Here is a 17893-nt window from a genome sequence, read left to right on the forward strand (position 1 = left end):
GTTCCCACACACAATGACAAACATAAAAAGCAGTAAGAGGATGAGTGATGACAGCCTCAACATCTCACCTCACTGCAATGCAGTGCATATTAAATAATTTCTTAACAGCAGAAGAAATGCCGCAAACCTCTCCCATAACCAAGTCCTGAATCTTGCGGAGCTTGCAGGAAGGTTTTGGACATTCAGTTTTCAACAAATTGTTTTTATGAATAGGGCAAACTGACTGATGTTCTGAGATGGGAATTGAGGATAATCTGATAAAACCACCCAGAATTATAATAAAAAGCACCATCATCACGTCAACAACAGCGTGTTTAACGTGAGTGTAACAATTAAGACCAACATATGTTAAAATGGCTTTAAACAAGCATCTTTACTTGCTGAGCAACACTCAAAGGAGACATCATTTTAAATTGTTTCTCTGGTTTCTTTTATTTAGTATCAGTATGAGAAAGCAAGAAGCAGTCATGTCAAAGTGTAATTCTACATTAAGAAGAGGAATGCTGCATCAAATATGGTAAGTATTTTACAAATCGTTAATGATGGAACTGGCTGACTGTTATGATGGAAATTAAATGTTAAAATTTTAAAGTATTAAAGGATGTGCTTGTGCTGTAAAACCACCTTAACCTTGAAAAATGCATTTAGTCAAAGATGACCTATTCCTTCGCCTTCCTCTTTTGACAAAGCATCAACTGAGCACACAACAGATGCTGCGTACAAGTAATAAGCATACATTTTCATACACACCAGGTGCTGGTTGTCATCACACATAACAGGATTCTGGCTTACAGCACAGGGTTACATCCGTGAATCTGTCACAATACGCCCATGGTTTTCTGACTAGATTTTAAAAAATTAGTTGTTGTTTTTTTTACTTTGGAAATATCTTACCACCAAGCAGCTTTGACTGACAGTTGATGAACTCTGGTTTCCGTGCCGAGCAGTAGCGCTGGCAGGTGTGATGAAGAATTTGGATGAAGGTGCACTTCTCTCCTGCTGAACTGGCAACCCACTGGTCCAAACCATTGTCAAACATCAGGTCAAATTCTGGACAGTCCTTTGAGTAAACAAGTAAACCGTTATAGGTTTGACATTACAGAGAGGAGTTGTTGAAAAAACAAGTAAATAAGACAAAAACAAATTAAAACATTTTGTGTTATTACAGGGAAAGCTCAAGTAAGAAGTTTTATGTTTATGTAAAATGCTTCATTTGTTGGCGGCGTTGTAAATACGTACTTTGTTGGAGTCGATGCCATTAATCTGCCGTAGCTGATCAATTGTCCACTGTGACCTTTTGACAAAGGCAGATGATCCTTGGAACTGCTTCACTTTAGTGAGGGATACATGGGACGGTTTCTTGTTTGTCACTGTGGAAACAAAAGTAAAAAAAAATAAATTATTAATAATAATAATAATAATAATTATGTATTAAAGATACAACAACTAGCAACCAAAAATCTAGATCAATAACCTAATAAAATATCTATACTTGACAAAATTATGCAGCAGAGATTCCACCATTTTTAAAAAAATCAGGGGGAAAACTAAGGGGTCTTTACTACAATACTTGAGTTGAAGTTGTGTTGAACAGTTAGCTACATGTGTCATTTACATAATGTGTGAGCAGAAAGGTCTATACATATATATTTTTTGACATGTCCAAATGATCTGTGGCAGCTTGGCTTATCTGGTAATCACATTTTGCATCCTTCAGTGTCAAATGCATTGGAAAGCAATGCAGAACAGTTATTTGCCTAAAATACACTCTTATTTTTTTTATTAGTAAAGACAGATCCACAATAATGCTAAGGTGGTAAGAATGAAATGAATAAAACATAAATAAAATCAAAGAAAAAACTTTTCTGGAGAGTTGTGTATGACTTTTAAAAAAGTATAACAAACTGCAAAACCAAAAAACTAAAATTACAAGTCAGTGGAAGGAAGACAAAACATCAGGACAGAAACAGTAAGAAATATAGCTTGAAAACAAAGGACATGAAAACAGAAAGAATAGCAGAGATAGGAATCAGCAGGGAGAGAGTATGGCTGACAGAAAAAGATGACACCTAAACATCATTAAGACATAGAAAACCTACCAAGCAGTGACCTTAAGGGAAGCAGTGATGGACTGGATAACCGCATGACAGGATCACAAATCTGAATTTGACTGAGAGACCTTGAAGAAATTTTGTTTGACACACTCCAAATTAATCATACAATTTACAGTATCCCTTTCTTTCTCAAAACTGTGAAGTATTTTAACCTTTTTTTAGATCTAACTTGCTTGTTGAAGGTATTATTCTTGTTTTTTTTCCTATGAGTAAGAAAGTGGTAAGCGTGAAATATATTAGAGTGAAAAATATTAAATACATTATTCAGCTTACAGCAAAACAAGAGATCATTAACAATGAACAACTCGCCTTAACCTCACAACAAACATCTGATTTATTAGTCTGATCAAACATCCTACATTAAACTTACTTACAGGATGCTGCACATTAACTTTCTGTACTCCAGCTTTATACATCATTTCCACATACGGATAATAATATTTTTATTAATAATTAAATTCCAATAATTTAAGTTCTGCAGAGTAAAGAATGCATGAAAAGTATATCTCGAGGACCGGACTAGGGATTGATTGCTTTAATTTGGTATGTGTTAATCTTTTCACCCCAGACCAGGAACAAGACATGTGTAATTACGTTATCTCTGATACAAGGTTTTCTGCCGTTTCTTATCACAACATCAAAAAAAAAAAAAAAGAAAACATCACTAACAGATGTCGGGTATTATTTATTTTTCCTCTAGCTGCGACTCAATTCACTCAGGGTGCACTGCACCCATATTGAGGAATGTCTTACAAAGGTAGGGCTGAAAGAAACTCCTACAGCTCAAGAGATGTATGGTTGTGTTCAGAGTATCCATTTTGACAGCTGCAGTTAATGCTGGAGGTACAGTGAAAGGAAACGGGCGTACAAACACACCGACAGACAGAATTATAGAAGCAATCGCTCATTGCTTCGTCATTCAAACAGTGGCAGCAAAGACAGAAATGAAGTCAACAATCAGTGATCCTGGCGGCGGTGACACTGATGACTAATAGCTTTAGGAATGAGAAGATTGTATAAAGATGTTGACAGTAGGGTCCAATCAACCACTGGGTTGAAGGGCAGAAGACCATCTACCGTCTACAATCTGCCACTGGAATAATAATAATATGTCTCCCAGAAAAAAAAAAAAAAATCCATGACAGGCTTTATCCTACATTCTTCAGCCAAACTGATTTAACAGAAATTGCAATGAGGTTTTATTTAATAAGTAACAAACTGATAGTTGAAATTTATCAAGTAAACTCTGATATGAACAAAAAATGACTAGATTTCATAAATGCATAACAACTTTATATGCCGACAAAGGAGAAAGCGGCCTTGGATTCAGGTAAAGCACAAGGTTTTCAGTTATCTGCAAATGTGCAATTTAATTTAGGCACAAACATGGTAACCAAACTAACTGACACCTCAAATCAGTTAGTTTCTCTCCAGATTAATTTTTATGTTAAGATGTAAAAAGAAATAAATACAATTTTAATTTAATGACAGCTTTGTGATTTATCCATCCATAAGGAACAAACATTTCAAATCACAGCAGATGGATGATTTTTCTTGCACAAATTATAAAATAAATATTAAAAAGTACTTTCAAAATTTAGTGCAGTTCTTTTGGCAGTACATCAGTCATTGCATACAGCCTGGGAGCCACAAACAAATCCTGCTTAGCATTTTACATCCTTCACTCTGGCATTTAATGTAAGAGACTGCACTGGTCACTGCACCATTGTAGCAGTGTCGTATATATAATATTTTACAAAACACCATCAAAACTACTTTTTAAGCAAGTACATAACACTTCTTTTAAGTAAACAGACTGTCACTGCTAAATTATTCTGATCAACTTATGGAGAAAAAAAAAAGTATCTGAAAATCTCAGCCTTAAATTTTACAGATGGTAGAGCAGTGAAAACTTCGCAATGTGTCTTTTACCTTATAAATGTTTCATGAGACACAAGGGAAGTGAACAAACATTATGGACAGGACTCTTCAAGTAAATCCAAAGGTTTTTCTAACGTCCAGTCACACTTTTCCACAGTTGTTAATTGTGCTGTGAACTAAAGTAAGCAGCCAATCACAGCAGGGCAAAAGTACAGAATACGACACCCAAAGTGATCGGATGTTGATTTCACCATCTTCTTGTCTCGGCAGGGATAATTTTCAGCAGCAGGTTTGACCGACATCCTGGACCAACGACATTTTTAAACCTTTCAAAACAAACAGAGTTACTCCAAATATGAGAAAAATTGTGTCAACCACACTTCATAAGAAATGTGAGATTTATATTAAACCAATCTGTGTCATTTGCACATTTTTTAAGCAAATCACAATCAAACTACTTTGTGGCTTTTAGTCTTTTTAAAAAAAAAAATTAAATTAAATTAAATTAAATTAAATTAGGCCTAGTGTCCCTCAGCATATCAGTACACCTGATCAACTGAGAATGGCTGCTATCGTGAGGGGAAAATTTAAAAAAATTAATTTTTTTTAAAATTTAAAACATTCTACTAAGACCAGATCACCGAACTGCGTCAGCGGATCCGTGGAAGACGAAACGTCTCAAGGCCACGGAGTTAAACTGTTGACACATCAACACAAACGTCTTAATGAAGCTGTCAGACACCTCTGAGGCTCTCAAATCAATTTCATAATCAGCTGTTCACTGCCTTCTTGTCAGGGTATCTCCCTTGAATATTAACACAATTACTGAACATTCTAAGGCTTTATTGAAATAGCAATCAAGCAAGAAGAAAATGTTCAGCCAACCTCTACAAAAATGTAACTTCCGAGTTGCTCTGACGGCAAATTGAGATCAATTGATGCCGTCGGTGTGAAAAGAAAATTCTCGAAACAATATTATACTAGAACATTTCTGAAGAAATTTAAACAGGGCCTGCCAAAGTGTGTCCGTTGGCTGGAACCCAGCGTTCTGATGCTAAAAACAATATATATAATTGTCTGATAATTTCAGAAGTTAATATTAAGCTAAGCCTTGACCAGCTTGCTTGGCAACAACAATGGAAGTTATTGCTGAGGTCTTTCCTTTTTGCCATTGTGTCAGTTTACACTTGACAACAAACTCCTGTGTTATTTTAGAGGTGGTTCACACTGATGTCTAGTTATTTAAAAGAAATTCATTTAATTCACAATACATTGATGCTCCTTTTCTTTCCATGTCTTTGGTTTAATCTTTTTTTAATCAACAATGCCAGCATCAAGTCTGCTGTGGGCTTTTATCCAATTTGAAAATTAGATTTAGACACATTTTCAATCTGTTAAAAAACTGATTATTTTCATCCCGATACATAAGCTACTGGATTTGAAAATGGGAGTATTTTATTTTAACGTGATTGCACGCTTCTCTTTTAAAACCTGACTAATTTCAAATTTTACTATGATGCACCCGTTATTGATTTATTACAATAAAGTATGAGTAAAGGATCAAAGATAAACACAGAATGAAAAAAAAAGGAAAACTTAAGCTTAAAGTGACTGAAAGGCAGCCAAACATATTGTTCCTATGTGGGCTGGCTGTCCAAGAAAGGCTATGTTGGTGTTCCTTTCTTCCCCTTTCTCATACTCTCATGGTGACACACACTCAAATCCTGCACTGAATTATCTCTTGTTATTCTTTTCTGTGTGTGAGCGCTGCAGCTGAAAGGGAACCATGTACAGACTGCAGACATCATAGAGGAAACGTTCCCGGGATCAGCTAACGCTCAAGAAATTGTTATCACAGTTGTGGTGGTTAAGATGGAAATGTGAGATATCAGATGAAATTGACACCATGAAGGCAAATTCTGCTTGAAGGACCACCTACGTGGGAAATAATTAAAAAGACCCTCATGCTTGCATAGTACCACCAAATACTGTCTTATGTGTTGTGATCGTTTATTTAACACCACCATCATTAGCAATTCATACATTGATAGTTACACCTTAGCTGGAAAAAAGCAACAACAACAAAAAAAAAACAAACAATGGTCATCATAGATGCAAAGAGAAATCTGTTTGTAAACAGAATCATTAGATTTTATATTTGATCAATCCTAATTTGGAACCAGCAAATAAGAGAAAGCTAAATGTCATAGAGATATCTCATTTGAAATTCTGTTGCGAGACATGTGAGGCGTTTGAAGTTGTTTGGAAATCCCAGTTAAAATAAAGATCAATATACTTCACAGAAGACAAAAACAGGGACGGCTGTTAACAATGCTAACCATCCAAATCAAAGATTTTCCATTTGAAATATTAAATTGCACACCACTGCAATTGACTTCAAAGTGGTCTTTTAAAGTAATTTACAATCTTGTGATACGGAGCCCTTTTACATTTGTGGGTGTGCAAAAAAGTTAGCATGGCATAGTTAGCCCCAAAGTTAGGTAATCCTTCTATAGTAATCTTTTAATTTTACAAACATGTTTCTTCCCACTGGATGCAATATTACTCTTTTGAGGAGACCCAGTAAGAGTTTTGATACAATTGTGTTAATCTGTGGGAGACGCTCAAAATTTGGGTAATGGCATAAAGGCCTACCTATTCAAGACTTGTAGCACATTGCTAAAGATATTGTTCAAATAATTGGTCAACATTATGAGAAAAGCTTGTTGTTGCTCTGCTATTTGATAATTTTCCGTGGATTTTTGATAAAGAATTTTAATAAAAAGTAAATTAAACTGAGATGCCTTTGTCTCATAATCGTAAAGTATGGTGATGAGAAATACCATAACCATACTGCTGCTGATTGATTGCTTGGCCAAGACTCACCCGAGAAAGTAAAATTCAAAAGTTAAACGAAGGCACATCTGCCTCTCCAAGTTTCGCAAAAGTCATGTTGGCACAAACATTTCTCTCTGTCATTGTGTCATTTGTGGTTAAAGGTCAATAACACCTTGTTAGATCACTGGGAAAAAATTAAGCTGTTTCCTGAAAGCAACAGACATCTTCAGGACCTCTTGCAAAAAAAAAAAAGAAAAAGAAAAAAGAAAATCAAGCCACTTCCTTTAACAGCAGATATGTTCTTCACTCCATTATTGAATAAATCAAGTCACCATGGTAATCTCATTTGAGTGGGACAAAAACACACACAGAGAAGCAGACGGTTATAAAAGGATAGCAAGTTATAAGGGCCAGGGCCAAGTTTGACGCATTAAAATCCATTTACATATTATTATGAAAGCAGAAGGAACTAATGGAAGCTAAGTGCTCCACAGCAAAGAAATGTCCCAGTGTTTGGCTTGACGAGAAGACCTCCTCTCATTATGAAATATAAATGTTATCAAAGGATAGATTACAAATCCATTATCATCATCCTTGTGCACAAAATAAATCTGAAAACTTGTTTTTGAATTTGCTCAGGTCAGTATAATACAACATAATAAATGAAAATCTGGTAAGTTTTCAATTAATTTTGCCACGAGTGTGATTTAATAAGCGAAAGCTGTCTATGATGTCACATCCTAGTCCCGCAGCATCTCTCTACAACACTCACTGTTATTTACATTTACACAGAAGATAAAGGCTGAGAAACCTTTATCCTCAGAGAAAAGGTTGGCAGTGCAACAAACCACAGCACAGGCCAGGCTAGCAATCAGCACTCTAAAACAAAGGTCATTCATGGGATGGAAAACACTGAAACTGTTGTGTTGGTGGAGTTTGGTAGGCAAGATGGTTACCATGCAGTGGCAAGGCACCAATTGAATAATGGAGGACATTTGTCATTGTAAACAACAACCGTAGGACAGGGATCAAAAAGCTACCCACAGAACAGATACAGACACCACTGACTTAGAATAGTGACCAACTGGAGATGGACCACAAAATTGACTGGTGGACAAAGAAAATAATCCAAAAGTGGCCTGCCTTGACTCTGCAGGCAGACATGAGTACCAAGAAGAAAAAACTCACTTTTCCATTTGTAGTATTGCAAATAAACAAATGTAATCAGAGGAAGTTCAAGATTGAAGACAATATTAAAAAACTAAACAAATTATATTTTCTATAATGTCTTGAGGCATGTCTGCTGTTACAGCCTGGTTCATTCAGGCTGCAACAAAGTGAGAGAGAGTAAGGCTTCATCCAGACAATAGGGAGACATAGAGGACAGTAATGTCATTCTGTTTTTTATAAAACATTTGCAGTCTGGACGTGTAGGCAGCCTTTTGGAAATCTCCAGAGGGAAGGAAAGGATTCACATTCTTTATAACATATAACTACATTGTGCCCAGCTAATATATTCAAAAGTGTGTGAGGTGTCTTCATCCTTTGAAATTCGCATCAATCCTTTTCTCAGAGCTGCTTTAAACACACAACTTCCAAAGCTAAATGAGCTGTTCACTACATACGGCTGTAGCTGCATTTCGCCTCCTGTCACATCTGTTATTCATCCAATTATAACACTCACTCAAGGACAACACATTAAAGGGACAAATCCTGTGAACAAGCCATTCAAGTATCTTCTACAACACAGACTTTATTAAAGTTCACTTCAAGTTAAAGCCACTTGGATAGCATGGCTTTTCAGAACGTGGTTTAAATTAAATGTTTTTCCAAAGTTCCATATAATTCAAAGAAAATGTTATGTGCTATATTTATTATGTGGTGAATATGTGAGCACATGAAAAAGCCAGAGTTTTAGCTCATTGTTTAAGCTTGTTTTCAGTAACTTTCCAAAGTAAAAACTGATACCTATATCTTGGATTCTTACAGTGAATTTCATATTAGGTCAGAAAATGAAAGCATTAGATTTTAGGTAAATAAATTTCATTTCCCGTCCCAACCAGTTTCTCCTTGAAATGGTTCAGCAGAATAAAATCTGTCAGCAGAACATAAACAAACCCTAACAAAAACTACTCGTCATATAATTTATAAATGGCTCATATGTTTCTAATCAATGTGTGTTATTCTTCTGTCTGAGCACAAAATAAGTGTCAAAACAGTTACTGGATACTGGATTGCACTATGCTTCAAGTGTTTAAAATGTCATATAAAAAAAAAATAGGGCACCCTACAACAGTGTGTGTTTTATACAGACATCACACACACAGATAACCAATATCAGCTTTGTCAATATTGAGAATCTGAATATTGTGTTCCTCAGAGGGGAAACCACTTTACAGGAGCTGTGTTCACTGAAAGGTGGTGGCTCATGGCAGTGCAATCCTCTAGCTACAGAAGAAAAAAAAAATCTGCAGAGGCGTTTTCCCCTCACGATAGCAGCCATTCTCAGTTGATCAGGTGTACCGATATGCTGAGGGACACTAGGCCTAATCATCCAGTATTATGCCACCTGGAGGATGAAGCAAGTGCGCCCTGACAATATGCTTCTGCAGCCATATTGTGAACACTTAATTCATCAGAGTCTGACAAGAAGGACTCCAATTAGAGGGTTTCCAAGATTGCCAGAGTGAGACTAATGAACTGATGTGCCCTTTCAATCTGTTGCTTTATTTTAGTTTAACTGCAAAATATTACTTTTATGCCATTTGCAACACACACGCACATACACACACAAAAAAAAACCCTCCAAAACTCCAGGTTAACTATACTATAAATACATTTAATAAAACTGTAAAGGAATGAAATAGCAAAGGAGGAAAGTGAAAAACAAAACAAAACAAGGTCAAATCAGTTTATTTATGTGGGAAAACTTTGGCTTGTAAGAGATGACACAGATCAATAACACAGTGTGCGGTATTGATCGGTGGACTGTGGACAACTCAGCAACTCCACAGATCTGTGCAACCACCTGAGATTTAAACATGGAGCGATATATGAGAAATTTACTTGAATTGATGGAATTATTTTCCCAGCATGCATGTTAATATAACTTTGTCTTTTTATTATATGTTCTTAAGATTATTTTTTTTCTTATGCTATTTTTTTATTATTGTATTTATTTTGTAATTTGTGTAATGGATGTTTGTTTTTAAAATGCATATATATAGATGTTACAATATCAGGTTGGATATTTCAGGAAGACATTGATCCCAAACACACAGCCAAGGGAAGTCTCAGTTGGTCTCAGAGAAAGTAAATAAAGTGCTCCAGCCAATCACCCGACCTAAAATCAATAGAAAATCTATGGAAAGAACTAAAGCCAGGATTTTACACAAGGTGCCCACAGCTCCTGTACTTTTTGATAAACGTGGCATCTTAGATATGAAGAAAGAAGACAAAACATAATATGCAGATGATCTGATCTTGGCACAAACATCAAAGTCTTAGTCTCAAAAGCAAGACAAAACTTACTTAAGATGCAGGAATTGAGTTCTAGTTTTTCTTTTGTTTTAACTGCTGTTTTATGAAAGACTAGGATTATTACCAAAAAAATGCTTGGGAGATTGAAAACATACCACATAGTGCTGAAGTGCTCTAATAAGTGTTTCTCCAAGGGGAAATAAATTAGAAACTAGAACTTGATGGTTATGAAATTATGGACTACAATAATTTGTCTGTTCACAAATATAACTTTAAATTGTTATATTTATATGTGGTGTGTATTTGTATCCAGAGTCCTAGAATCAATTCTTTGTAGAAGCACCCAATGATGCGTATAACAAGTGCAGGACTTTGGGAGTAGGTCTTTAGCAACTTTGCACATTTAGAGATTTTTTAGAATTTCTAATATTTTTAGAAAAAATTGCTCTAACTCAGTCAGATTAGATGAAGAGGATTTGTGAACATAATTTTTCAAGTATTATAACAGATTCTTACATTGGATTTAGGTCTCACCTTTGACTGGGCAATTCTAAAATATTCAAACCTTTTTACTAGCTCTTACTGTAAGTTTGGGTTTGTTATTCTGCTGCTTTTTGGCAGCCTTCATCAGTTTATCTTACAGAACTTTTCTGCATGTAGTTCCATCCATCATTTCATCAATGCTTACTGTCCCTGCTGAAGGAAAGCAGCCCCCCGGCAAGCTGTCACAGCCATGTTTCATCATAGGGATGGTGTGTTCAGAGTGATGTGCAGAGTTAATTATCCGCTTCACATATTTCCATTTTCCTCTTATCTAACCAGATGATGTGCTCGCGCCCATGACCTGCTGTGTTCCTTGGTCTTGATGATCCTGTTTGTTTGTGAATACTGTCTAAATTACGCAGGGCTTAATGGAACATCTGTATCCATACAGAGAATAAATTATAAATAGATGGACACTATTCGCTATCTTCTAAAGGCAACTGGCTGCACTGGGTTTTATTTGACGGCGTACAATGGGCTAGTTAAAAAGGCATGTCAATTTATTATACGTTTACTTTTTAAAAATAATTGAAAACCATCCATCCTTTGCTTAGCATCACAATTATGCAATACTTTATGTTGATCAATGACATAAAATCCAAACACATTGGATTTGTGGTTGTATGTACAAAATGTACATGGAAACGGTGTCACTGAGGGGTGCGCATCGCTGCTCTGTCAGGATGATTCATAAACAGGATGGAAACGTTTCACTTGTTCCCTGCCTGGGTTTCCATCTGGTCTTTTCATGAATTATGTCCCACATAGCAGGAAAACAGCTGGCGATTATAAGATTGATATTATACTGTAATGTCTTTTCTCCTTTTTACATCCTTGGCCTAAAGGGGGAAAAAAATCAGACAGCTTTAACTATTTTACCAACCAAATCTTATTTATTTATTTTTTTTACAATCACCAGTAAAACTTGCCATTTAAGAATGTTAAGGATAATGCTTTTATTTCTTATGATTCGACATAAAAACAAAAGTACAATAACATTTCTAACAAAACGAAAATGTCTCACTTAAGCTAGACTTCTCGCTAATACACAGCATGTGCTGAAGCTTTGTCGTGGAGCCAGCTGGGATGCTAAGCCCTGCCCTTAATGTAAAATACCAGAGCACATCCCACACTGGCTTGACAGAGGAGGTCTTAGCCGTTCCCAATAGAGCCCCTGCAGTCGACTGTCACCAGGCCTGTTCAGTCACGCAGACGCCTGGAGAGAGTGAGATGCCAAGTTGCCAGACTATATCCTGTCTAACCTTTGTGGCCATACAGGGGCTAAACGTTAAGATATCACATCACATAGAGCTGGCTTGTAACACCTGCAACCAAAGCTGGTGCAGGTGTTACACCAACACCTGCTTTGGTTGCAGAAAACTAACATTTTCTCAGTTTTAGAAAATGTTAAGTTTTCTAGCATTTTCATTTTCCACTTGAGCGGTCTCCATGTTGACACAGAGGTTCAACAACATCTATTACTTTCGAGGAAAATTGATGGATTTTTTTTTTTTCGCAATCATTTCACAAAAGCTGTTTAAATGAACTTTGTACCAATGAAAATGAGTTAACATAGACATGCATCTCACACAGCTGCAACTCCTGCCTTTTCATACAGCTTGAAACACAAAACTCTCGATAATATTTGTCTTTGTACCAAAGGTTCTCTAGAAGAGAGTTTAATCAAAAAAACAACTGAAAGTATAAATAAAAATTAAAGATCAGAATTATGTGGCCAATATCTGATCTATTTTTTATTTTTTATTTTTATTTTTTTATTTTTTTTGTGAAGCTACTCACTCATAAGTTAGTCCAAATCTAATTTTCAATTCTAAATGGAGTGGGGACATGAAGCAGAGTAGAGAGACAACCAAAATATGGAAACTATTAGTCTGTGACGCAGCTGTCCGGTTCAGATGTCTGATCTCGAGACCTTTGCTGTATGTTTTCCCTCCTTCTCTCTCTGCTCACTTACTGTGTCACTACTGTCAAAGACCAATAGGGCCACAAGAGCTAAAATAAATATACACCACTCTACGTATTTCTCTGATTTCTCTAACTCTGGGACACGAAACTATTCCACACAATCAGTAGACAATCTGATTGTTGACTTTACAACAGGTCACTTAGCAGAGCAAATCCAACTAAAATCAGATGATTCCTGTCACTAGTCAACTGCTTGGTGCGTCTCATGACAAAAATGAAAATTTTACCAGATTACTAGGGAAAAGATGCAAGAGGATCCAAACCAGAATTAATAGTGCAGTGTTGAATCAGGAAAGCAACTTCAGAAGAGGAAGCACAGCACTCTAGCATTATGACCACGTTTCAAATATACGTAAAGTCCACACAATTAAAGTTGCAACTAAGAAATTAGTTTCACAGCTTATAAAAGTCATTACACGACATGATTCACAGCACACAGATGGATCTGCAAATATGGCAGGACTGTCAATAATGCACACCAAGCTTAAAGGCTGTTGGAAACGTCGACCTCTTCAAGAAGAAGTCATTGTATATGACTGATGACGTAAGTGATTGACACTATGATTAAAAATATTAGGCATTTATATCAAGCTTTGCCTCAGCACATCCTCGTAAGGCATTTCTGTAAATGTAAAAGCATAGCTCAGAAATACATGATGCAAACATTCTCACAGTAAGAGAGTTTTTCCCACTTTTAACATAACCGTAGTCACATTTTGTTAACAAGCCAAGAAGAAATTTGCACAGTTTCAAGCACTAAGCTTTTTTTCTAATGCCTGGACATATCAGGACACTTGTAACTGATTTAACCTCATTTTGGATAGCGCACCTCACTGGACGCCACAGATCTTCACTGGCTTTGAGCTCCATGATTGAACTGCCCAGCGGCAGGCCTAAGAGAGGTGTGAAGATGTAGGTGGGGAGCATATGGTGTTTTTTTGATATCCTGGTGAGAAATGAGCCAAGCAGCGACTTCCCTACAGAGAGTGTTGAAGACACAGAGAGGGACTCCAGCTGGTCCTCTGGGTGACCTTCATTACCACAATTAGCATGCATGCCAGTCATAGACACACTAAACTCCATTTAATGTTCCTCTGTAAGAATGGCCTGAGATAACAAAAGCAAAGAGCACAACACAGTTGTCCAGTGAGAAGGGGGAGAAAAAAAGCCAGCTTATGAAATGAGGTGATCAAACTGAGGATCTATGTATTTTTTATGCACAAGTACCAAGGTCTGATTCACATATTACTTTATGATTAACCGCCTTACAATACAGTTGACTATTACATTGTATATCCCAGAGGGTGTAATGCAGCAGCAAAGCAGACGGAAATGGCAGAAAATACAACATTCTTCTGTCATTAATTTGAGAGACAGGAATCCATATTTATTGCTACATGTCTCAGCTTTCATGTGGTGAGTCACTGAGGTCATCAAGTGTGCAGGTCCAGTGAACATAAAACACTCTTACACACCAAGATGGCTGAACTGAACGGTCTTTTTAGTGTTGTAACGAGATGAGTTTCTACAATAAACATTGCTAAGGGCAGTCGCGTAAATTCACAGATTCATAAAACTGGCAGTTCCTTCTCCTGCTTTGGGTGCAGTTTAGAGATGAAGCATAATGTAGCTTAACACGCACACAAACACACGGAAATAATTAGAAAATATATTGTTTTAAGGAAAAATATCAAGAAGTGCACTGGAGGTGTTCCAACTTCAATCGTGTGACAAAGCTGGTGAACAACAGGTTAGTTTTGTAAAATAGTATATCGTTAGTTAAAGGGAAATTAAATTATGTACTTTTTTTTTTTAACAAATTAGTTGTGAAATATCTTAGCAAAGATCTGTTTATCCTGAAGTTGCTCTTGGTTAATTATAAATCACCAACAGAACTGGCCATCCTCCAGTGTGAGCCTAAAAAAGACTGACGAAACCAAAGCATATAAGATGGAGTCCACTGACAAGAGTAATATCGATGTGCATCTAAAATCTCCAACTTGCCATTATTCTTAAAATACTAATAGCAGATTGAATGCAGTGGTCTCATAGACAGTCGACTGAATGCTAAATAGATAAAAAAAAAAACACACACACACATACACAGACACAATTACAGTCTGTCCAAATCAGGAGTGACTCAGTTGTATTCAAAAAATTAGTCATTGACTTTATTCAGTGCTTTCTTTCAGTTACTAATTTCCCATAAACCATCAGCAAGAACACATACCTGTTTTTGGAAATTGTATTTTCTTAGTGGGAGCAAAAACATGCTCAGTTCTCCAAATAATAACTACAAATTGAGGTTTATGACTTTAGTGTTATACAAAACGTTGAAACTCAAATGCTTTTAAATTACACTTTTTCTCTAGAGTATTGATAAAAATGGCTACTGCTGATGTTTTGTCAGTTTCAATAGGATGATTCTCAGCTAGATACGCAATTTCAGCTTAAAAGCAAATATTTTACATTTATTTCCTGCGTTTTTCCCTGAAAAGAGCAACAAAATCTGACAAAAACAACCATTTCTAATTGTTCACCCCTATAATTAATGCTTCAAAAAGCAACAAAATATTAATTTTCTTCTTGATGGATTTGTGGCTTGTCTGTAAGGGGGGATGATTGGTCCGAAGCCCAAGCAGGTGAGAACCACTCGCTTAATGCATCTTACAGAGATTGTGTCACGAGGGATGAAAGTTTCAGGAGGAAATGTCAAACATGCCTCTCCCCAGAGACACTCAATTCTCATTCTGAGAGATCCAAGTTGTTGAAAGGGCAGAAACGAAATATACTGTCACCAGAGAGTTCAAGGTCTGCCTAGGGGTCCTCTCACAGTGGGACATGATCTGAAAACCTCCAAAAAGGAGATCAAACGCCTTAATCAGCTCAAATGACTTCTTTTGATTACCGTCTGTCCCCTAGATGAAGAAGCTTTTATCTGTGTTTCTAAAGCTGAGCCAAGCCACCCCATGGATAAAACTCACTTCAGTCACTTGAATCTGGGATGTTGTACTTTCAGCCATTCATGATCAAAGGTATGGATTGGAAGTCGGACCGAAAGATAACTGGAAACCTTCATTTTGTAGCTGAGATCTTTATTCATCGTTACAGACTGAAGCAAGATCTACATTACTTCTGATGAGGTCCAAAGAAGCCATCCGTCATTTTGTAATGGAGAGCCCTCGCCTCAGAGTTACGTTACCGACTCATTTTTGGAGGCCTAAAGAACTTGGAGACACACTGTTTGCCTATATTGTTATTTTCTAGATACAAGACAAGGGGAAACATCCGATCATGCTGCTGTGTTTTGATGGTGATTGAGGGTGACTGACAGCTCTGAGATCCTCTTCCTGGCTCTGATTGGTTGTTTCTGACTAAGCAGTGTATTTCTCAGATTAAAGTGGAGCCATAGGGAAAAGCATCCTCCCACCCCCATTAAATACTGAGCTCTTATTTTAAATATTTGCTTATTTTTTTAGGCGAATTGATTTAACAGCCAGGATCACTGCCTCCAACTTCTTCCACCTCTTTCCTCCACACAGATTCAAATATATGCCTGATTGTATCCCTTAGTGAGGCCAACAGGACAAAGAACATCACTGTGTTCAGATAAAAGCTTTCCCACATGCATCGATCTGTGTCACTGTACATAAACCAGTGTAACTGAAGCTAATTGGAACACAATTATTTGTCTGTGTTACCGTTAAATTTCACCCTCTCAGCGCTCAATTTTAAGGCAGCAATAACAAGGAGAAAATATTACAGACCTGGCAAATCTAAAAGAAATCCCGTAAATATCAAGACATGCACATTGAAACGTATTGCTCATTGCAGATACTGAATTACAATTGATTATGCACACTGTTTAAACAGCGACGTGCGGTAATACATCATGCACAGTCGATCCACCGCTGGATGAAAGCCAGACTTATTGACATGCTTCTGGTTGCTGAGCCAAGTAGACAATCTAGTGATGATGTTTCTTGTTGAGAGGTTGATGTACTTTGTGTAAAGGAATAACAATAATAATAATTTCTATTTTATTTTAAGCATGTGATGTTTTGGCTTTTGAATTCAACTGCACATCAACAAAAATGATGCAAGTTCAACATCTCTTGCAGGGAGATAAAAAAAAAACCCAAAGTCAAATCAAAGCAAATGCTGCAGGTACAGCATTAGAGAGCTCTTTATGAAAAGCACATGTGTTGGTTGCAATGATGTGCTTTTGAAATGCAAGCAAAACATTGAGACTTTGCACCACCTCTTATTACGTTTTTAATGAAACGGATCATATTCAGGATAATCTCCATTTATAACAGATTCATAATTAAAACATGACCTGATGCGAGGACAATGAAAAGGAGATGTGCATTCCAGTTTCTTGGTTTTACATCAAAGACTCCAGCTTTCCAGTACGACAGAAAAACAACTAAGAAAGAATTGCATGAGGGAAGGGGAGAGGTGACATACTGCATTCAAATACTGATAGCTCCAGCAAGTTCAAAGCTGTAAAAGTGAAGTACGTAAGAATGCATGGGTGGAAGAAAAGGATGAACCATCACAGAAAAAGAAAAAAAAGTGCAGATCAAAGTTTTAGGGAGTTGTGGTTTTAGAATGCAAAATACACCCCGTTCCAACTTTTATCAGTTTATTCCAAGAGCCCAGCCAAGAAAAATCTATATAATCGGGTTAGGAACGTAGCAAAGTGAACGACTAGAACAAAAAAATAATACTAACACTAAAATAATATGACAAGCGTTACTTAGACATTAAAACCACCCAAGACTTGATGCTATCGACATTTCTCATAAAGGCTGTTCATGTCAAGTCTTCATTCAAATTCTCAGAATGAATTCGAAAGACAAGTTAAACACTGGCTACAGTAAGAAAAATAATAATTCGCTTCTTTGTTTCTCTTGTCTTACAAGACAATTTTTAGTCAAACTTGTTATCTTTTTAAAACCCCTTAACCATCACTTCAAAAACACTTGCATGTCATCGAACGGGTCTATGAGGACACCAACGTCCTCGTGACAGATAAGGGGTTAAAT

General features: G+C 36.6%; 1 protein-coding gene across 3 annotated transcripts in view; it reads right to left on the bottom strand.

Moving 5' to 3' along the window:
• Positions 1–17893, bottom strand: part of stxbp6 (syntaxin binding protein 6 (amisyn)) — a 51993-nt gene that overhangs the window by 11341 nt on the left and 22759 nt on the right. For all 3 annotated transcript variants that reach the window (XM_007576289.2, XM_007576279.2, XM_016662887.1), the window contains 2 exons: positions 1240–1370; positions 895–1060 (listed from right to left, as the gene is read on the bottom strand). In XM_007576289.2, coding sequence (XP_007576351.1) covers positions 895–1060; positions 1240–1370 — 297 coding nt within the window. The remainder of the gene's footprint in view (positions 1–894; positions 1061–1239; positions 1371–17893) is intronic.

Source organism: Poecilia formosa, unplaced genomic scaffold, assembly GCF_000485575.1.
Source record: "Poecilia formosa unplaced genomic scaffold, Poecilia_formosa-5.1.2 Scaffold8, whole genome shotgun sequence".
NCBI lineage: Eukaryota > Metazoa > Chordata > Actinopteri > Cyprinodontiformes > Poeciliidae > Poecilia > Poecilia formosa.